The following is a 23365-nucleotide window of genomic DNA, read 5'->3' on the forward strand; positions in this document are numbered from 1 at the left end:
CAGAAACGTCTTCTGTGATTCGCATTTCACGAGAGAATGACCTCACGAAAATCGGGTAAGCTTTAACCTAAAAAATGAACCTTCAAACGTTCCCAGTACAAGAAATAACTTTCGTACAGTGACCCATGTCTACAAGCTCTTACATTGTAACATTCGTAGCATTAATAGAAATGTAAATAGCATGCCTTTATTATTGACTGAACGTAAATTTCCATACGATGTTCTCGCTTTAACAGAAACGTGGTTAAAACCAAACGAACACATTAACACAACTGGATAAAACGTGGTCTCGACTCCTCGCCTTGGCAAACATAGATAAGGGGAGTGTTGTTATAGATAAAAAAAAAGAACTTGCATATAGAACGTTTTCCCCAATGAGCAATCACATACGACAGGAACATGACAAGTTATTGATTGAGCTAGCCAATGTAATCAATATCGCAGTATTGCACCGGCCTGCCTGTTCTAACGTAACCACATTTCTTGATTGCTTGGAAACCGTTCTTGAACAGCTATTGCTAAAGAATATCACATTTATCGTATGCGGTGACATTAATTTAGATTTACTTGGAAGCACTAATTATGCTTATAAAACACTGATTGGTTCTTACGGCTTTTCTAATGCCATTACACACCCTACTCGCGTTAATGACAAATCTGCCACACTTATTGACCACATTTCATGCATTTTCAACTCGGACAATTTTCGGAGTAATAGATATCGACATAACCGATCGTCCTTCCAATTTTTTTTTTGTTGGCTTCCTTCTTATATAGTGTAGCGAAATCTGCATATCGCTCGGTTATCCGTTTTGACTACAACTTGCTGCGCGACAACTTCACTGCATTTGGATAGGGACAGTTAAGTAAAGAACATGTATGTTTGCTTTGGCAATGCTATTTCGCAATCTATAATAACCACGCCATTCCGTAAAAAAAAAAGAATGAGCATTCGATTCAGCCATATGTAACGCGAAACACTTTAAATATTTCCAGTAAAAAGAAAGATTACTAGTACAAGAAGCACAAACGAAACAACGTAAACCGCTTTTAGAGAAATCAATACTAGTTTTTTTTTTCAGCAATGAACTAGTAGAGGTGTCACGCAGTAGCAGAAAGGCGCACTACAATCTAGTGATTTTGAATAACCAACAAAGCTCGAGAAAGCTACGGCAGACAATTAACTCAGTCATCAAGGGGGAAAACGCACCTACCGAAACTCCCGTGTTATTTATTCTCCGTATGAATGTCCAACACGGAAGCTGGCAAATGATTTTAATGAGTATCTTATTCATTTTGGCCGTAATCTTGCCCTGCGAATCCCCCAGGTCAGTCGTTTCAGATCTCCTCTTAGTGATGGGCATTAATTTGTATTTCTCCGTATGAATATCCAACACGGAAGCTGGCAAATGATTTTAATGAGTATCTTATTCATTTTGGCCGTAATCTTGCCCTGCGAATCCCCCAGGTCAGTCGTTTCAGATCTCCTCTTAGTGATGGGCATTAATTTGTATCCTTTAATATAACAGCCACCGAAATTAAGTCTTTGTTTCTCTCGTTGTCCACCGGTAAAGCAGCCGGTTGTGACGCTGTTACATCTAAAATTGAATGTAGACATGTTTTGCCCATTTCTAGAGGAGATATTGAACATCGCTTATCACTCCCGTACGTACCCTGTTATTCTTAAAAAGGCAAGGGGGTTCTCTGTGTTTAAAGGTGCGGAAATCCTGATCTCAGATAATTACCGGCCAATATCGGCTTTTTCTACAATAATTCCATTATTTGAGAAACTCTTAGCCAAAGACGAATGCTAAGCGTTTTATTAAAATACAACATCTTAGTACCGAATCAGCACGGATTCCTGTCGAGCAGGTCAATGAACGCAGCCATTACATCTATTGCAAACACGATATATAATGCTTTGCGTAACAAAGAAACAGCTGTTGTCATATTTTTAGACCTAAAGAAAGCGTTTGGTACGGTTCACCATGAACTATTTCTAATGAGGCTAGCTTGCTATTTATTTATTTATTTATTTATTTATTTATTTATTTATTTATTTATTTATTTATTGTTATCATGAACAGTAGTTTTTCAGCAGCAGGAGAGCTAGTCCAATATTTCTGGTTGTATATGCTGGCTTGGCCGCACTACAAGACAACTTACAAGGTCGCTTTGCCGCCTTACGTCAAGGCATTGTGACAGAGCAAACATGCACACGAGCGGAAATATGTATGAGTGTTGCTTATCGATTGAGCCAGAACTGGTGCCGTAATGACGTTATTTTAACCATGTGCTACCGGATTAATAATGCGATTAGCATTTTTAGGGTACTTCACGCACTTTCCGGGGGCTAACTGTGTATCTATCTATCTATCTATCTATCTATCTATCTATCTATCTATCTATCTATCTATCTATCTATCTATCTATCTATCTATCTATCTATCTATCTATCTATCTATCTATCTATCTATCTATCTATCTATCTATCTATCTATCTATCTATCTATCTATCTATCTATCTATATCTCCAACCGTTTTCCCGCAAGCCTGAGTCTCTGGGTTGTCCAGGGTCGGATGGGTAGCGCGTCGGGCTGCTGTGCCGAGACCATGGTTCGAAACCGGCCGTCACACTAACTTGGGTCACTGGTTATGTTGCACTGCTTACCTGTGTAGCACTCTTCAGCGAACTTCCTTGATGCCGACATGGTGTCACTGGGAATGCGGGACCGGGTATGTGGCATGGGTATGTATACCGCGCTTCAATGAATCTTTTTCACGCTGACTAGGAGCACTGCGTATGTGCCACCCTATCTGTGCTGCCCTTCAATGCCTTTCAACCTCTTTGATAACCAATTTGGCTCACTGGGCACGCTCCAGTAGGGGTGTGCCATTCTTCAACGAACGCACTTAACGCCAACTTCCTTGACTATGCAATCGTTACGGGGTCGTAATGCTTTAGCGATTTCCGCCGTGAATGCAGTGGCATGTGCCGCTCCTCAGTGAACCTGTCGCCAACTTGGGTGACCGAGTGTGTAAAACTTGGTGTGCGCGGCCAGAGGATGAACCATTCTCAGCGTTCGCACGCACCGGCACACCGCGCATCTAGTCTCGGAGGCCACCGCGGACTTCTCGGCAGCACCACTAGATGGCGCAGCGTGTCCAGAAAAAAAGCGCGAGAGGTAGGAGCCCCGCTGCCGCATGACGCATTTCTGCACCGGCGCGCCGTGCATTTAGGAGGCCGCACGCAGGCTTCGCGGCGCCACCGCTAGATGGCGCGGAGTGTTCATGGCGAAGCCCGAGAGTGGAGTCTCGCTGCAGTACATGCCCCACGCATGTACTGTTTAGGCGGTGGCAATGCGTTGTGTCGCCGTGTCGTTTCAATGATAGGCGCATTACCGTCCACAGTCATAGCGGGATGGTTTCCGCTGAATTTTTGACTAAAGCAAACGGGATGACAGCTCCACGTCCGTCTCCGAAGCTCCAAGTAGGCGCACTGCGAAGGAAATTGCTTAGCTGAAAGAAAGATGGCTGCCATTACTGATTGCTAGTCTGACATTTTGTTACTGTTCTACGACAAATAATATGCATAGCGTCTGAAAGGACACATTAAGCTTTCTGCCGACTGGCTTAATTTCAGGTCAGAAAACAGAGGCTGTGATGTCTGAAAGCGACGGCTGTTTCTTGGCTCTTAAAGGACTGTCAAAATGATATTTTCGACTATTCCTTTCTAGCCTTAATATAGGCATCCTGGATCTCAATACCCTAGTAACATATATTAGCAAGCCCCAGAGCGCCCTAGTTAATTTACTATAATTGCTTTCCTACAGTCAGTCTTGGTTTCGTTTCCCAGCGGGGGGGTCTATATTCTGTGACGTCATGACACAGGGGGTGGTCTCCTGTGGGTAGGACATCGTGACGTTGTGACACTCGTTCAGGCTTTCTCGGTGGTCTGCAATGTTACTACTTTGTTGCGAGGCCCGAAGTAGAAGAATATCGAGTGAGTAAGCGAAAACGTCGCGATCTCCTTTTTTCCCCGTGGCCACCTACAATCACGACACATACGTTATCCGGAAAAATGAAACCGAAACTGGGTGCAGAAAAACTGTTGTAATAAGTTATCTAAGGTGCTCTCAGGGATGCCGGTATATTACTACGGATTTAAGGTGGAGGATCCTTCATTTAGGGCACATGCAACTACGAAAAGCCGAAAATGTCACGTCAGTGCTCTTTTAACTGCACCTAGAGATATCTTCTGCCTTTTTCTATCCGGATTAATCCTGTCCCGTCTTACTACTCGGATTATAGTCATATCTGAATCAATATTTCAAAGCTATCTGAATCCTACACTATGTTGTTAATGAGTTGTTTAACGCATCCACTTAATTGAACACGCGACCAATCGTTTTTGCATTCCGCCTGCCATCGCAGCGCATGCGGTCGGCCCCGTCTGGATTCGAACACGCTACTTCGAGCAAGCAGCAGAACTCTATAAACGGGCGGGTTCCCTAAAGGCTGAGACTTGTACTCCGAAATCCTTATTTATAAAAATTATTAATCGCCACTTTTATCTCTTTCTATATGGCCCCATTTTAGTGAAATACGCACGTCTCCATATTTCTACCACGCTCAGAACACATGAGTCAAGCCATCTTTTGCGCCCTTTCTAAAAGAAGAAAACAAAAAAAATCTCCAGTATGGTAATTACGCCTCCCTGCTTCCATGTCTTGTTCCGTGTCAAAGCAATGCCATCTTTCTTGACCATCATCCCGAAGCATCACAACGATCCTGTTTCCCATCTTACAGACCCGATGGCACTACCTCCATCGCAATGAAAATGGGCGGAAGTCTGATAGAGAACAAGGCGTAGTTAAGACATTGGGGGAAATTTGTAAGTAGGTGCCAAAAGACTCGTGCTATCTATAGGCTCGGTAGAACCGTTGGAGCTCGAGTATTTCGCTTACTGAGGACCATATAGAAAGAGATAAAAAGGGCCGATCAGTAATTTTGATAAATAAATGTTTCAGCGCTTCAGTCTCACGTCTTTACTGAACAACCTTCGCACAATAACCGCTCAGCTATTGGACCAGGTGTACGCTACCGCACGATTTTTTTGCCTAACTACTCCATTGTCCTAAGTGTCCTGTTATAGTCCTACCGTTCTATAGTAGAGGTAATTGCTATCGATACAACATCACGCTTTGCAGTGCCTCCCGCATGAGTCAAACACTGTGCTCTTATGTTTCTTCCTTTTTTTTTTTCATCGCGATAGCAGCAGCCCGTCAGTCACAACACACATCACCGCCATATTCTCAAGAGCAACCTACATTCATAACCGTACCGAGTATTAGCTTCCGGGGAGAGGAGGGAAGACATGTTCTTTTCCGGGGCCGGCCGCGGCCATTTTGAAATGTTCACTTACTTTTGCGAAGTGAATCAGACGCATCGCTGACGTGTGGTAGTACAGACAAATGTCATATTTCGACAAGTACAGCATCTCCGTTTTTTCGAACTTTATCACGCGAGCATTGATCACGCGCATTTTGTCACCCTTACAACAGCTATAGTCAGCGAGACCGGCAGAAGTGCCCACAGACACACAAAGCACTCTCCGGTGTAAGCGTCCACGCTGTTCCCTTCAGGACGACGCACACCCCTTTCATACGGTGGGCTGGCGCGATGTAGTTAAAAATGCGGGTGGCTGAACATACATTGGCACATGGTACGTAAGTTGTCCCAAACAATATATCTCAGCAGCGATAATCGCTATGCGCGATTCACTGCTGTGCACTCCGAAGCACATACGCATTCACCACATGGGCCTGCAACTGCAAGCCCATTTTTGATCCCACTTGCATAGTCTGGACAAATCGAAATGAAAAGGCCCGCCTAATTTCAGGCGCCTGCCTGATCAATAATTGTGGTGACAGGTGGGCAAGCCAAGCGTCACTTGCACTGCGCAACAAGGAAAAGTGGTTTTTTAGAAGCATCTAATCGTTAAAGTTATCGAAATTCTTACTCTAGCGCTCGCCTGTCTTCTTTCGCTTTTGATTGAGGGAATGTACGGTGCGCGGGTGTACGCATGTGGTTAGTTTTCCTATTTATGTGGCTGTTTGGATGCAGTAAACTTTTAGCCGTGAGTCAGCGCTACTGCTTCGTCTCCTTTCTTCGTGCGTGTTTTTAGTGCGTGCTGTTAGTGATAATAATGCAGATGCACCGACTAGCCCAGCTAGCTACGGCACTGCCATTACCTTGATCTCTTGTGACGGTGGTGAACGAAGCTGGTTTCCCTCTGTCTTTTTTTTTACACCTAAACTGGCAATGAGGAGCTGACCTGACACGACGAAGAAATGCACTACGACAGCGTAGCGGAGAGAACGGACTCGGCAAACCCAGTCTCGAGCCCTTAACTGCTGCAGCAGTGAAAGCCTCGTGTAGTTAGATCATTTTTCTAGAGTTCAATGTTCCCTAAGCGGTTCACGATACGTGGTGACAACTGATCCGGAGCTATACTATCCAGCCTTCACCGCGCTACTGATGATGATGATGATGAATCCTCAACAAATGGCACAAACCCACTGTGGGGGATAGGCCACGAATCGGGTGGTAATATGATTCAATAAATAAAATAAATTGGATAATAAATAAATAACACAGGAAAAAACTACTGTTTTCGTCATCATCCATCCCCATTTCGTTGTCTTCTTTCCCAGGCCTTTCCCAGTTCGGAGCGCAGCATGTTAGACTGCAAAGGCTTAAGATAGCCGACATTAAATTTTAAAGTTGCGAGTTCGCGCGCCCCCTTGTCAAACTATATAGACCCCCATAGCAGCATTACTACTTCTCTGCTTTTCTATTAACAAAATTTTCGCTACATAGAGGTGGATATTTTCGCATTTTATTACTGCGCGGTGCCCTTTACCGTAAATAGGGAAACAGGTGCGGCATTCTTGGATGGCATGGTTATGTCTCATTAGGTATGATATTAGGTGCGACGACGTCATTAAACTTTCTACGGTGGCAATAAACACAGGCAGTGTCAGGCATCGTGTCGTAGACGTGGCCGTGTGCCTCGGCTGCCATGACGTTGCGCTGCCGAGAACGAGGTTGCGGGTGCGTTTCCCGACTTGGGCGACCTCATTCCGATGGGGACGCATGACAAAAACACTCGTGTAGTTAGGTTTAGGTGCACTTTTGAGGAACCGCAGCCAGTCAAAATTAATGCTGAGCCCTCCACCGTGACAGGCCGTGGTGTTCTCCTTCAGTGTCAGAATTAAAACCAAGGTGAGGGAGTAGCGCCCGCTCGCCCAAACTGTATAACGGGCTTTCTTGAAAGCAGCTACGGCGTCTATCATAGCCCCAGTGTTGCTTTGGCGTATTAAACATCGTGAATGAATCATTCAAGTAAATAACGTCAAAATTTTCCATCCGTGTCTACGAACACTTGCTGCAATAGTTCTAGCCCCTCCTTCGCTTCGCTCGCTCTATTTTTCGCTGACCCCGTACAAGGCAACAACGAAGCCGTTTCTGGCGATGCCCCCAAAGGGGTCCCAGCATCTCGTTTTCTTCATCGAACCTTCTCTGCCGAAAGCAATCGTCCGCAAGTATCCAAAACGGCGCCACAGTTTCTTTTGTGTGTTTTTGTGTGTTTGTTTTCGGTTCCCATCCCGTCAATGCTGTCGAAGGAATTTGGAGCAGCCAGCGGCCGGTCCCGGCTAAAGACGCACGTCGAACGAACGATGAAGAAGAAGGGGACAGGGAATGGGACGAGGGGGTGGAGTTTAGAATTCAGATCAAAGCTTTGCGAAGAAACAACAGAACTTCACCCCTCCCCCTATCCCTTGCGTGTCAAAGCAGTGAGAAGGAAATGAAAAATGTTTGCAGATACAGAAATACGGCGCCGCGCAACGCTACCCACAGAAGCGAAGTAGCTGGCGGGCGCGACGACGACGCAATGCTGTTGAGAGCACCGAAAGAAACAAATACAAGCCAATAAAAGTTGACTCAGGCTCAGGACGACGACGTGCAGCAGCTCCGATGGAGGAGGAGAAGGAGGAGGGAAGACGCCTAGAAAGAAACAAATGGAGGTCTTAAAAAGAAGCAAGAAAGATGCGAAAGAAAGCTGCGAACGGGTGTGCGAGGGTGAAACCGGTCTTCCTACCTCCTTCTCCCCGCACACACACCGTCCTGTCGGCCGGCTTCTGGCTTGCCCTGCTCGCTACCGCCCACCCCCTTGCAGCCGACCTTCCCCCCCCCTTCCCCCCCGGCATGGACGCGAAGGCGCCCGGAGGAATCTTTCTGGAGAACTAGTCAGGAACCGGCTAGCGGGTGAGACGCCCGGAGAGAGAGGCCGCAGCGGCAGCAGCGGCAGCAACCGACGACCGGCCCTGTCTGTGTTGCGACGAGCGGTTCTGGAAGCCGCGGCGGCGTTGGAGGCATTTGGCTGGTCTTCTGCAACCCGACGAAGCCATACAGCTGCAAACCCAAGCGACGACCAACGGCGTGGCTGCTTTGTTTTGACGCTTGCACCCCCCAAAAAACCGCATGCCCCTCGTGCCGACGAGGTGGTGTCAGGCGGACCGCGCGACTGGTCACTGACCAGTTGTAGAGCCTCCTGGAGTTGTCCCCGTCCTACCGGAAGGTCGCCATCGCTTGAAGAGGCGCACAGGCGCGAAGCGCTGTGGATCACTTCTGCCACCCGTCCCCTCAAAACGTCGTCTGCTCCGAACCGCAAGACGGCGCTTTCTTTTTTTCTTTATTTTTCTCGATGACCGTTTCTGGGCCGCTTCCGAGTGTGCGACGAGTCTTCCATAGCGTCAGTGAGTGAACAAGGTTGAGACACGTTACGCGCACGCACGTGATCTGTTTTCGTGTTCCTTCGAATTTAGAGGTGGGTGTGTGTGCGCGCGTGTATGGTGTCGGTGTGACGTGTGACTTCGATCTCCAGCCTACACTTCGCGAAACCACCGTCGCTGCTTGCATCGCCGTGTGGGGGCAGTAGAACCGTAGGATTTTCGGAACTCTGGTTGCCTCGTGATTCCGTCCGCGCTTCTCCAGTTGTTGCGGGCTGGTCGTGAAAACCTCGTTCTACCCTTTGTTTGTTTATTTTGTTATCGTACCTATATACCTATTCTGTGATAGCGACGTGAACCCTGCTTGCACGCCCACCCCCGTCACCCCCCCTTAGGCCTCATCGGTCATGGGGTCCACAGCGGGATTCAAGCTCGCGGCCGCGGGACAACCGCGGTCTCGCTGGTTCTCGATAGCTTCGGCGCTGGTGGTGTTGTCCATCGCGTCCACGGACGCCTGGCCCGCCCTGGATTCGACCACTCTGGATTCCAACGGCAGTGACGCGGCTGACGCGGCGGTCGTCCGCGGTGCCACAGGTCTACCCCTGGTCTGTGCTTGCGGAGCGGACGTGGCCAAGTGTCCGGCCGGAAGGACGGCCAAGACTCCCAGTCGCTGTCCTCCGTGCGGTCTAGTGTGTGCCCGACAGACCGGGGAAGCCTGTTCGGTCGACGAACCATGCGCCAAGGATTTCGGCCTGTCCTGCGACCCCGTCTCCTTCACTTGCAAAGGTAAGTGAGGAGCGTTGTCATCTTTTCATTTCATCGTTTAACCCTATTTGGCTTGCGTCACAACCAACGGTTGCTCTATGCGCCTGCGTACAGCCTCCGCCATGGCTGCCTGCAACGCTGTGTAACTTTGTGCTGCAAATAAAGGAAGCGCCAATCTCTAAGCGTACTCTAGATTCAAGATACGGTGCCCTAGAATGTGCGGTTTCGAGATTCGCTTGGCCTGTTCCCTAGGCACATACCTTCGAAACCGCAAGTCTGTCATCGAGTATTCGTTCAGCATCACAGCGTTTTATCGCGATCTAGACAGGAATGACGGGGGCTGTATGCATGCAGGAGCAGCCGACTTGATATCTGTGACTATAATCGAGTATGATTCTCAGTTGATCAGATTTAGTGCAGGTCCTGCGGAACATTTTGTGACCTGATGTTATACTATCAGGCCAGGAGGTAACGCGAACGTTTTATTTATGCGTACACGGCAACGTGCAGCCTTTACATGTTCTCTCCTATACACGGACGCCAGCAGCAGGCTTTATGGTGCACGTTCAGACGTTAAGGGCGCATGCGTGATACACGCATGAGAAACAATTTACCGGTGTATGTGACGTCAGTGCGACTCACGCCGGACCAATATTACATGTTCCATGTAGAGACCTTTTTCATGCTTGCAAACAAGCTTTGCAGAAGACTTTCGGTTAAGCCCACTGGAACAACGCAAGTTACAGTAGCCTATATATTTACATAACCCTCCAGCTTGCATCAGTTTTGCTAAGAAGTTGGAATGTTCTACAAGTGCATTTTATTATTCAGTGCGACAAAAAAGCCCATACATGAGGTCGACACATGCTGCACTTTCTTTATATCTGAATACATCAAGAACATGTGCCTACAGTAAACTATGCGCGAAATACTTCCGTTTTCTTGGCTAACTTGACTGTCAGAAATGCATGACCGGAAGTTTTCTGGGGTCATATGAATGGACTGCTGCCACAGCGTAGACAAAAAAGGGTCGATAGACGCAGCACTCGAAAGGTGGCGATCTATATCCTTTCTCCATCGCATCCTTCCTGCCGTAGTCCACGCGCGTACCCGGTATTTCGATATCTCAGTGTTTATGTAGGCGAGGCGTCGCTGTTATGCCGCCATAAGCAAAGCCGACAGCACGCCACATTCCACGTTTTTAATATGACATCCCCATGCTTGATGTCCGCGGGCAAGATTTATTTAGCACGGTTAATCTGCTCGTGCAAACCTGAGTGGAGCACGTTGCCCCGGTGCGTTATTTTTGATCCTGTGAACGAAAGCGTTAAGATTTGACAACGGAAAATATGTACTGGGAGAACGACGTGGTAACTGCATGGACCGTTATCTATATCCAGCAAACCGAAACGCGTAGTGTGCAAATTGACGCTTGGTTGTGGTTTCCAATGGCATCGTATACCGACGCTCGTTGCATTATGACATCGTCAGTGGCATCATGCGTGTAGCAGTGTGCGGGGGGAACACCTATGTTATAGAGGGTTTGCACTGACGCCATCGTGACCGCCATTTCTGAGGCACTTACAGGAGCTGCGCGAACAAGAAACGTGACAGGGCGACAGGCGCCTCTTGCGCCGAGCGACAAATTTCTAACAGCGGTAATCAGGAAATACAATGCGCGCGCCAAAAAAAAAAGAAAAAGAAAAAGCAAAACAATGTCGGCGTAATAGTGCGGCGCCCTGACGTCATCGTGACCGCCATTCTCGGGCGCTAGCACGGCGGGAAGCTGCGTCCGTGACGTCACGTAAGAATGAATCTGTACGGAAGCATGGTGCAATGATGTGTCTATGAAATTCCAGACGTAAAGTCGACGTCACGTATCATTTTCTTGGCGAGTACACGCATACTTGCAACAGATCGCGTGACTCTGATATAAGTGCTCGGTGCACAGCTTCACCCTTGTTGGGGATCTCGGATGATGCACGCTTTGTCGTCGTTATATTTCGTGCGATACGCGGGTTTCACGTCGCGATATGCAGACCTTGCCGTTCACGAATCAAGGTTTCGTCAAAGACGGTTATCTTGGCGCAGGCGTATGGCGCGATATTGGTTTGGTAAACAAGATAGACTACACTTTAAGTCTATTATTCCATGGCGCAGTTACGAAATCGGTTTTCCCTTTGCCCAAGCTATGTGTACACGTACACGCATTTTCAAAGATGCATAACCCTACTCAGCCTGTTCGCAGTTAAACTCGGGTTTGCAACTTGCGCCCGGCAGGCTTACTTCGGGGAGCGCTGAAACTATGCGGACTGTTGCGCAAGTAACTTGTGTTGCCACTTAAATTCCAGGATACAAAATTGACAATAACTTCAGCAGCGAACGAGTCATCAGTGGGTGGTAATGACAGCTGTCATCGTCGCCTGTGATCAACCACAGCCTCCTTTCAGGATAAGAGAAATAGAAAAAGAAGATCCAATGGCGAGAAATTCAGTCTATAAAGCATAACCTGTCGAAGGCATTGTCAGTATCACGGCGTGACCTTTTGAAGCGCAAAATCCACGCATCCTAACTATATTTATCGGCGCACTGTTATTTTCTTCTATTTATTGTCTGCTATTTACCTTGATATTATCGACGTACATTAGTATCAGAGGCTATCGAACACGATGTGACTTACTTACAATTTTTAAGCACTTATATTCTTAAGACTGCTTTTGTTGCTTGTATATTCATTTATAATGTCTCAAGAACATATGCGATCCACTGCATTTGCATGCTGGCATGCATGGTAACATGATTCAGTTTTTTTTAGCTTTTCATAGCTGGTTCACAACACAGTTCTTTCGCTGCGACTATAGAAATCAGGGTGGTGTTAGCTACCGAAATGCGCTACGTCTTATTTTGGGCTTGTGAAGGTATGCACTCAGGTGGGCGTTTTTGGTGCGCGATTTTCGTATGCATTTAGATAAAATCAACGCCCTCGTCCAAACAACGTAAGTAATGTATAAAAGCTAGTAGTACGTGCTTCCCATACCCTAGACCCGTATCGCATTAAAATTGACTTCCTCGAGGGCTGATTGGAATTCCAAGATCTTTAGCAAGAACGGCGAGTGGAAGACGTAGTATTTGTAACGGGATTCTCTCTCTACCCCTCCCCCTATCCCACTTCATATCTTGGGCTGCCACCGTTATCTCAACAAGTCGAGCGTCACCGCTGTGGTGATGACAGGGCGTGAACGCCGTGCTCATTTCGTGAAATCGAAACTATACTTCAGATGCCATTCCTTTTGACTAACAACAACTAGAAGCAGAAGTCAAACGAACAGTATTCCTCTCAAATATGGAAAGTCTGGCGCTGTCCCCACGGCCAGCAGTTCTGGCCTTCTGACAAAAAGAAAGAAAGAAATAAAGAAAGAGAGAAAGGCATTGCAGCCATACATTTTTTCTTCCTTTTTCTCTCCTCCCCCCACCTTTCTTTTTCTTTTTTTGCTAAAACGAGGTATAGTCCCGGAGCAAGCGGTTACTAAAAGCGAGGTTCGCCAACGGATTGCAAAGGCGTGTTCGGACGGAGTCCAGAAGTTATAGTTAGAATGGCTGACCCCAACGGGTCCTGCAATGTATCACCGGCGAAGCAGAACCCCTTTCAGCGCCAACTCGTTCGTCTAATTCCGTCCGCCGGTTAGGTTAAGCTTGGCAGCCGTGGGCAGCGCAGTTGTATGTAGGAGCCTTGCATTAGCAGTCGCACATACTCAAGAACGTGTTGCGTCCACACACGGACGCAACCCTCCAAAAGTCAACGAAGCGCTGCGCAGACACGTCCAACTGACGAGGTGCGCGACATTCTGGCGGCTAGCGGACCAGCTACAATTCGCCCTCTTGTTTCTCGAGGATGGGATAATTGCGAGCTGTCAAATGGTCCGGGTCGGCACGCGCGTAGGGCGAGCCTCGCGGTTAGCGCAATCAGCCCTTCCTTATCGGTGTGTTGCGTGCCATCTCTCCGTGTGCTTCTGTGTGTGTTTCTGCGACCGTGTGCATGTGTCTGCGTCTGCGTGCCTGTGTTCCACACGTGAAAACAGCGCATGAGACGCCGACTATAGTAAGCAGACGACACAATAGCCGGTGTCTTCTGAGCAGACAGCACTGTCGGAAGAGAGCAGATGACGGAAACTCCTGCTTACTCCTCTGTGTCTTCTCTGTTGTTTTCAAGTACGGAAATTGTCAATTTCAATTGTCCGAATTATGCGTACGGTCCCACGTGAGCCGTAAACACACAAGCACTGGCAGTCAGACGTTGGCTTCGGCTACGGTTGATTAGGTGCAGTGCTCAAAAAAGACAAAAAAAACAAAACAGAAAACACCGACTAGTGAGGAGACGACACAACTTCTGAGCAGAGAAATGTGTAGAGTAGACGACACAAAAGTCGGTGCCTACCGACTTTTGTATTGTCTGCTCACTTGTCGGTGTCTCCTTCGCTGTTATCAAGTATAAAGCGCAGGTAAAAGACACGCACATACACAACACAAGCACAAATGCATGGCCGCAGACACACACCACTCAGAGACTTGGGCGATAGCAGGTTAGGTTGAATGCTTGAAAGAGAAAACAAAGCGGCAGAAAACACCGACTAGTTAGTAGACGACACAATCATCAGCGTCTCAGTAGACGACACCCACGGACGAGTGAGCAGACGACGCACCCGTCTGCTCAGTCGTCCGCGTCTTCTGCGCTCTTTTTCAACTATGGAACGCAACCAACAATAGCCCGAGCCAACACCTTACTGTCATTCCCTGTGTGCGTACGACTCACGTGCCACGTTGCATAGTGCAGACGATTGTTCTTGTGTAGCGGGCGTGTTCGCACTTCCGCGTGTTGTCGTATACACGTCGTGGGCTTGTCGAAGCGTTGGGCGTGTGTACAGCCTTGAGACGACGACTAGGACGCGGAATTCCTACATGGAAACCGCGAAGCCAGCCGGATAAGCGAGCTATGCGAAGCAAAGCGCCTTCGTGAGGGTGTGTGACGACGACGCCAACTATAGGCTGGTTAGGTGACCGTTCCGAGCTCGGTAGGTTGGGTAGGCCGGGTGGAGGAAGCTTGAAGCACTCCGTTTCCGGCTACCCAATCACACTTCTGGGCGTGAAGAAGCGGCTCAACAATTCGTGGCACACCACTCGCGACAAAAGAACTATACAGTCAAACCTCAATATAACGAACGCGATTATAAAAATTGTTGGATATAACGAAATAAATATAAAAGCATTCCTCGCCGATATCAGAGTGGAACGAAGTATGTGCTTATAGTGAATGTCGGTTATAACGAAGGTAATTTCGTGTCGGGCGCGACTTCTTATAGCAAACTCCCAGTGTTGATACCACGAGTAAGGGTTCTGAAATATTTTAAACGTTAAAGCACAAAAGCAAAATGCAATACACAATGCAATGCACTGCTTAGAGATGAATCAATATAAGAAGTGCACGTTCCACAATTTCCATGACAGATTCGGTGAATGAGAGCTATAAAGCATAGACACACACAAAGAAATCTCGCTCGTCATGCAAGTCATTTCGCGGAAAGCACTGGTTGCCTTCGCCCAAAGAAATACGAAACCACATTTACATTTCCTTGGCGTAAGACGATAATTCTGTTTTTGAATTAGCGTGCAGGTGACGTCATTACTAGTCACAGTGGTGGCGGTACGCTAGCTAACAAGCTCTCCTGACCGGACACCTGCACTTCGCTCTTGCGTCCTTTCCGATACCTGTTTTGTAGCCTTACCTAACGTGACTTAGCGCGCATTCCATATATGTAATCTGCTACATTTCGATATGAACACCATAGTTTAACCTGTCAGCCCTTAGCCACGTGTGATAAAAAGGTTTTAGCCGCGGTAAAGAGGTTCCTTCCAGTGGGCACGAATCATTCTTTATTGCCGAGTTAGAGTTGTAAACTTGATATTTGTGCTTCTTGAATTTTCGCAATATTCAAAGGTATTTCTAAAAAAGAAACATACAGTGCATAAATCGAAAACCAGCTCTTTTATGGTTGCTATATCATAACTTTCTCTAAAGCAACAAGTCTCATCAAAATTGAAAAACAGAACAGAAAAACGATTTCTGTTGCCATGCGTTCAGATAGGTTGTGGTGGAGGATTGCGTAGATATTCGTAGCTGCTCTCTGTTCGAAAACAGTCTGTAAGCGTGCTTCATCTCACAGGTCGCTTTCTTTCGTGATTGCTCATAAGAACGCAGACATACGTGCGGTGGTTTGCCGAAGTGATTTGTCTTGCGACCGAGCCAGCGCGCCGAGGGTTTTCACCGAAAGACGTCGAACTGAAGGACACTCACGCCGTAGGTTCCGGTTTGCCCGGATCGCGCATATCAAACTCTCCATAACGTCGCGAAGACGGCCTTTCTTTCTTTCTTTCTTTTTTTCTTTCTTTCTTTCTTTCTTTCTTTCTTTCTTTCTTTCTTTCTTTCCTTCTCTTTCATTTGTTTGAACTTTTTTTTTTAATACCGCAAGACATACCGGTAAGGTAGCGGCCGACGGCAACCGTATATGTCGAGATGTACATGCACGGCGTTCTGGACGTATGTATTATATTCACTCGCGCGTGATGGATCGGTGGTGCTTCGGTTGCAACAATTGGGCGATTAGTGGAGTGCGCCTGCATTATGCTTGCTGTAGTAGTCTATACGGTGTGTTGCAAGATTGAACGGATAGAGTTGTCTATACAGAAAATATTAACTAGAGGTAACCCTGGCGCGAGGTGCCGCTGCTGCGCCTTTGGGGGCACGTTAGAAGACCAGGGGCGGTCAAACTTCATTCGGAGCATCACCGCCACTGCGTCCTTGATAAACCATTCTGCGGTTCTGGGTCTTAACGTCTCACGAGTGCTAAAGAGAGAGAGAGAGAGAGAGAGAGAGAGAGAGAAAGATTGTTTGAGCTGTGCTAATAAACTTTTTTCTGTAAAGCGAAAAAAAAAAGCAAGAGCAAGAAAAACCGCCACAGTGGCGTTGATACGCTAGAAAAAGAGGCAAACGCGAAAGACAGATGGCGGCGCTGTCTGCTCTGGCCTAGACAATTTGCTTTTTTTGTCGGTAAAAATGAACTGCATTGTATACTGAAAAAGCCAAAGACTTAACTTAGAGAAAGTTTGAGGAACATTTACTGAGCCACGACGGCTCGCACGTGAAATAATATATACATATTACTTTGGTATCCATGACGCTACGCTCGTATCCACGCTGACGTACCTGCCCTGGGGAGTCGGCGCGAAGTTTGAAAAATGAAACTTCAGTCTTCCTTTTCCGTCATACATTTCAACCCATTGACGCGAGATTTGTGTTCTTCGAAAACACTTTGTTCGATGTAAACTGATTTATTGCTTATCCTTAATGCACCTTTAAATACAGTTTCAATCTAAAGTTACTATCTACGGGAGCTGTGAACATGACGGTTCGGATAGCGTGGGAATGTTGTGTATATTACATGGATTTGTCTAAGCTCCGGCCTACTTGTTCGAATGGATGGGTGATTTTGCAAAAAGATAAACTTCGGCAAAATATTGCGTCATAAATGCAATAATTCGCAGTGAATATGAATGTGCGCAGCGACTTACAATAAACCTTTATGTGTTTAGAAATACGATTCCTTTCAAATTTAGAAAAAAAGTAGACAAACGGTAGGTAACGGCGACAAGGGCATCTGACGCCACAAACGTGAATGTTAGACAAGTACACGCGCTCTAGTCAACATTACCATGCGTTCCCTCTAGTAAATGTTGTAGAAAACTATGTAATACATTCTCTCAAGTGTCGCGCGTCGATGGTACTTCGATTGAAGTCCATAGACAAAACAAAACCACTGTGCTGAAATATATTTAAGGTAATATTAACTAGCGAGTAAGCGAGGAAATTGATTCCGCCGTGTTGTCCAATGCCGCCATGCCTGGAAAGGGTCCTCCAAAGACCGGTGAGCGAATTAGAGGCAGCCAAGCTAGCAAACTCAATGATTTGATGGAATCTGCCTCCGCAAGAGTAAGTCGCCTTATGTTACACACTTTTATACTATCCCCGCTAAGGGGAAATCTGGCGCTGAATTCGTTCAACCTCTAAATGATCGTATAACTTCGATTGCTGCAAGAAGCATGGGCGATTAGAGGAGCGCACCCAACTTGCTGTATACGATATGTTGCAAGTCGGATGCATGTCTTAAGCAATGTTGGTTTGTGTAAGCTCCGTTCGCTTGAGATAGTTATTGCCCTGTTCTGTTGGGTCGCGAATATAAGTGGATAGTACAGTGATGCACAGGATGATATAGAACGAGCTAAATGCTGGGGCTAGAGAGGCATATTGCGTCAGTATTATGGACGTAAGAAATTGGTGATGTGTTGCACCTGGACGTCTTCGCATGCCTCGATGGGTACAGTTTACATGGTTGTGGTATCATTGTTCTTGTTTGGTTGAGCAGTTGTAAACTTGATGTTTAAGTTTTTTGTTTTTCTTTATAATTTTGCGATTTGCGACAATTTTTGTAGAAGAAATTATAGCCTGAATAAAGAAATCTGCTTTCTACAGTCGGTATATTTAATCTTCATTCATTTAAATGCGACGAAGCTCATCAAAATCGGTGATGATGGATACCGAACAAAACGATTCCTACGCTCTCAAGTTCTCCTCTCTGGCTCATCTCTAGTTTAAGTTCTCCTCTCTGGCTGTGGCTATATCAGTATAAGCTGGCGCTTATACTCATATAGATGGCGTCTTTGGCAGTCAGCTATTTAAATATTTGAATCGCACTGCAGAGATCACCTGAAGGAAGCAGGAAGGAGAAACCATCGTGCACTGTCAAACCGCCCATGGCTTCTTTTGGCAACGCGGAAAACCTGCACTAGTGTACAAAGACGGTGCTTGTGGCCGGTTATACCCGTCTGTCAGTGTCTTTAAATCCGTGCAGACGACGCGGAAACCGTCTGTCCCAAGCTGAAGCAGACGACTCGTCGTTGGGGGAAGTGAGATGTATAACTGGGATACCGTTGCACAGTGTGCTACGTTTCCTAGCGCTCGCTCAGTGCTAGGTGACACATTTTGAATTATGGAATGATCAAACAGGAGACGTTGCCACCTCGATGTGACGGCGACGGCTGTTTGTCCCTGGAAGAGAGACATAAGAAGAGTATTAGCTTAAGTTTTATTTACGTATATAGACTTTATGTAGTCAAAAGCACGAAGTTAAAAGAAGGGAAGGCGGTCTGCAAGAAAGCTGTAGGTCCGTTGTCTTTTTGAATTAATTCTTATAAACGATACATTTAAAATGGTATGCTGATTGCGAGTTTGCAGGTTCGAATCACGGCAGTGGAGAAGATCGAATAGAGGCACAATGCAAAAAACGTTCGTGTACCGATCATTGAGGCATGTTAAACAACCCGCGAACAAAATTAAAAGCTTTCCACTATGGCCTCTTGGATAACGCCTCTGTTGGTTCGGAGTATTGACAATCAATCAATGCATCAATCAATCGGGTCTATGGTCCGGGTTGGACTGTTAATTTCATGAGGTGCTTTACAAGCGAGGGAAAAAATCTTCGCGCTTTCAAGGTGCATATTTCCGAGGTCCTTAATATAGCGTAAGTGCAAGGCCAGTGTGGTGTCTGGAATTCAGTTACCCGGGAACTTTCTTGCGTAAGAACCAAAGGGAGAAATCGGGGAAAAGAAATATGTACTTACGCGTAACGGCGCCGGTCCCTACCTCGAGATCACAATCGGAGTCACGTTCACTGGATCGCGCTTCAAGCGCCAGGGGCCCTATTGCAAGCACGCCTCTTTGCGAAAGGCCGAGCTGGCACATTCCTGTACTTTTACTGCGGCAAGGTCGGCGCGTTTCGAAGGGGCCCCGCCGTGGTTTTCAAGCTCGCAAGGCCAAGTCCACGCGTTGCACTCTTTCGAACATTCCCCACCTATCCTGTGGTCTGCAGCGTTACATCCTGATACTTCCGTAAAAGGGACACTGAATATAAAAATAAGTCAAGCTGTAATAGTAACTTCAACTTATGCAATATAGAAAGGAGATAGAGAGAAAAAGAGAAAAATAACTCTTGCCGTGAGAGGATCGAGGCTGTGTAAGCTATAGATAATGACGCAAAAACGAAAACGAAGAACTGCAGGGTGGTGACTCCGCCTGGAGGTTTCCGCACCGTTTGTCGTGACGTCATGTATTTTGACGGGCCTATAGTACCTCCTGCTACTTCAAAATGCACCGTTTTTCCTATGCCACGTTTGATGGGGATCTCAGTGCGCTGATTTAAGCGTGGGAAACTTACTGCGCAGCCTATAGTGATAGTTCTGATAGGCTGGAGCGAGTTTTCCCAGTTGCAGATAATTCGGGACGCCAATTACCAATTAAGTTTTACTCCATGGTCTCCATGGTCAGAAAGTATTCTCCATGGTCAGAAATAAAGGGGAGCAGGTTGTTCTAATTTGTCCTCATGTAGAACTGCGTTTGGGTATTAGAAGGTAAATAGATGGTTTGCTTTGACGTCATCGTGGCCGCCATCTTGGGGTACTAGCACGTCGGTAAGCTGTGCGAACCAGAAACACGAGTGCATGTCAGGCGCATCTTGCGCCGAGTAATAAACCGAAAACGGTGATGATCCGATGAAAAAAAAAGTGGCCACCGTCAAAAAGCAAAACAATGTACGCTTGATAATATAATGCACTATTGTCATCGTGATCGCGATGTTTGGCTACTGTAGCCCGATGAGAAGAGCGTCCGTGAGGTCGTGTGAAAACTACGCTCAAAGAAAAGTTCGCTTCTTGGGAGGCTTACGTTGTCCCAGCACAACGATAACCGCCATCTGTTTTTCCAGCATTTCCTTTCTTTAACTTGATACGGTGGAAGCTTGGGCGAGTTGGTGATTCAGGACTGAAGGAAGAACACAACATAGGCTCTGACCTCAACTGATCTTTATTTGCGAAATCGCCAGAGCTATATACGTCTGCAGAAGTAATGAAAAACAACTTTTGGAATTATGTCACACATGAACCCCTATTGCATCGCAGCCAGATACTTGATTTCGTTTTTGGTGAGGGCAATAGACGGCTTGCCGATGCAAAGGCCACCCAGCCGCTGTGTATTATCAAGCCTCTATGGTTTCACGTGTAAGCTGTTCTCGGTGTGCGGAGATTACGATGCAGTTTTCCAATTCAGGATCACAAGGGCAGTCTCCGCAATGAATGCCAAGATGATCTTGCATGGCGGTGTAAACACTGTAAAAAATGCTCTTTCAATCGCTCTTTAACGCGTAGTCTCCTTGCGCAGACCTCCCGCCTAATATATGCTGGGTACCCCGAGGTTTTGTTAGTTTCAGTAGCAGAAAAGGTATTAAAGAAAATCAAGTTGGGAGTCAAAGCAGCAGCTGACTACGCTGCCAGAGACAATAAGCAAGTCGCAGTGCTCCCTTACTTGCACAAGATATAGCACAGCTTGAAGATAGGCAGTGAAGTAGATGTTAGTTTTTTTTTTTTTTCTGCCTCGGAAAAATTATCAGAGCTTTGTGGGCGTGCGAATGCTCATGCCACACGATGAAATATTTGCACTACTAACCGTAGGAAGCGGTTTGGAGCATGCACCCACGATGTGGTTTACATGATTCCCCCGACTTGCGGAAAGAAATACGTTGGCCAAACAGGCAGATGTTTAAATGCGCGATTGAAAGAGCATTTTTCACCATGTTTACATCGCCGTGCAAGGTCATCTTGGCATTCACTGCAGAGGCTGCTTTGTGACCCTGAACTTGAAAACTGAGTCCTAATCTCCAAACACCGAGAACAGCTTACACGTGAAATATTACAGACTGACAAGATAGAGCGGCTGGGTGACCTTTGCATCAGCAAACCGGCTTGTCTGTTGCCCTAACCAAAAACGAAATCAAGTATCTGGCTGTGATGCAATAGGGGTTCATGTGTGACATAATGCAAGTTGTTTTTTTTTTCATTACTTTTGCTCATGTATACAGCTCTGGCGATTTCGCAAATAAAGATCAGTTGAAGTCAGCGCCTGTGTTGTGTTCTTCCTTCAGTCCTCGTCTTTTGCGCTGTGCACACATATCGACTTCTAGCGCGAAGTGAAACACGGACACAGAAAGGAGCACTTCGCGCTAGAAGCCAAAATCATGCTACCGTACCAACTCGCCCAACTGTCTATCCTTTTGTATCGACTTTCTCTGCGGGCGTGGTACCTTCACGCCACGAAAGGTATGCGCGATATAAGCGTGACAGAGCATTCTTGAGAGGAAAGTAGATAAGCGCTTGGTTTAAAGAAACGAAGCATACCAGCAAGACTGGCGATGACTATCCTTTGGATGCGAGATTAAATGTACCTAGATATCTCAAGGTCGGTGCGCTCTCCTTTACGAGGTCACGTTACTAGGTCCTACCGACATAGGATCTAATGGGAACGCTGCCACGCAAGTCGCTGTCAGTTCGACGTCACCGCTTTCGTCACGCCGAGCTTGGCAATGTAAATTTGGTCCCATCATGTAGCATGACGTCATAAAGCCGAGTGCGCAGTCCTTGTCATATTTGGGTGGCGTTGACAAGATACGCTTAAAAGGGTGTCAACTTGTTAGATTGTATCTGTTGTTTATCGGTAGCCATGCAACGTCAAGGAAGCAGCGAAAAAAAAAAGAAAGCGAGGAAACGACACAGTCGTGAGAAGACAACGCACAGGGCAAACTATTTTCTTGTTGCGTCTCGACATTAGTGCACCAATTTTTTTTTTTTTTTAAGTCGGATGACAGAACAATTCTATTGCATCATGCACTCTGTCTATGCCAGGCAGTCCTCTGCATCAGCTGGACTACTTGAAGAGGCGGACGTTACTTGCACGACTAATCATTGTCACGTTGACTAATCAACAAAGGTTTACTAATCAACGACGTAACCACTCACATTGAGCTATATCGGGGACGGAAGGCATTATTCAAGCAGAAATACCGTGTCGGGCATCGCTTTCGAGAAGTAGGTCCTCAAGGTCTTTGGCGAAATACATTGATGTCCAAGAAAACACACGCTGACATTGCGTTTTCTACAATGGAATTGGGATTGTTACGAGGTCTTGTTGTCGCACTTATGTTCATCTTGTTCTAACGTTCGTTTTGATCTTCCGATCTTGTTGTTATATGCCCATCTTGTTCTCTTCTTATCATTGTTTCTCTTCTTACATTACGTTGACCTTGTCCTTGTTGCTCTCCTTTGTTCTCGTAGATCTTGTGACGTTCTTCTTGTGTTCTTGTTCTAATGTTCATTTTGTTCTTGCTTTCTGGTTGTTCATTTATAGCTTTTTCTACACTGGGAATGGGCGCGGATTGTAAAAAAGAAAAGGGAACACGTTCGTGTACCGTGCCTGAAATGCTCGTTCCCTAGATAGTTTAATTTACCCTAGAACTCACGTATTTAAAAATAAAGAAAAGACTTCTTTTTTTTCTGGTATCGATCGTAAAGATCCCGGATTGAGATATTACTGGGATCTTTCGAAAGCGCTCTCAGGCGAATTAAACTTCCTGGAATCCGCATGCTTTCTTGTACGTGACGCTGTACGTCTCGCGTAGAACTGCGCAGACGCTGCGTTTGTGATGAAGACTTGCTCCTTTTTTTCTGTACCTTTGTCATTCATTTCTGCTGCTGCTAAAGCTGTAGATGTGGGGAATAATTTTTGTTTTGCGGAATTTTTAATGACCGCCTGTGGCTGATAGTATTATCCCTGCCATCGAGCTATTCTAATAGGTGGACTTTGCTAGCACGAG

The 23365-nt window shown here is 46.5% G+C and overlaps 1 protein-coding gene across 5 annotated transcripts in view; it reads left to right on the top strand.

The window, feature by feature from the left end:
* The first annotated feature begins 8347 nt into the window (after window positions 1-8347).
* LOC126533874 (uncharacterized) overlaps window positions 8348-23365 on the top strand; it is a 160133-nt gene continuing 145115 nt past the window's right edge. For all 5 annotated transcript variants that reach the window (XM_050181067.2, XM_050181070.2, XM_050181071.2 and 2 more), the window contains exon 1: window positions 8348-9581. In XM_050181067.2, coding sequence (XP_050037024.1) covers window positions 9203-9581 — 379 coding nt within the window. In that variant the 5' untranslated portion in view covers window positions 8348-9202. The remainder of the gene's footprint in view (window positions 9582-23365) is intronic.

This window comes from Dermacentor andersoni, chromosome 7 (assembly GCF_023375885.2).
Source record: "Dermacentor andersoni chromosome 7, qqDerAnde1_hic_scaffold, whole genome shotgun sequence".
NCBI classification, from domain to species: domain Eukaryota; kingdom Metazoa; phylum Arthropoda; class Arachnida; order Ixodida; family Ixodidae; genus Dermacentor; species Dermacentor andersoni.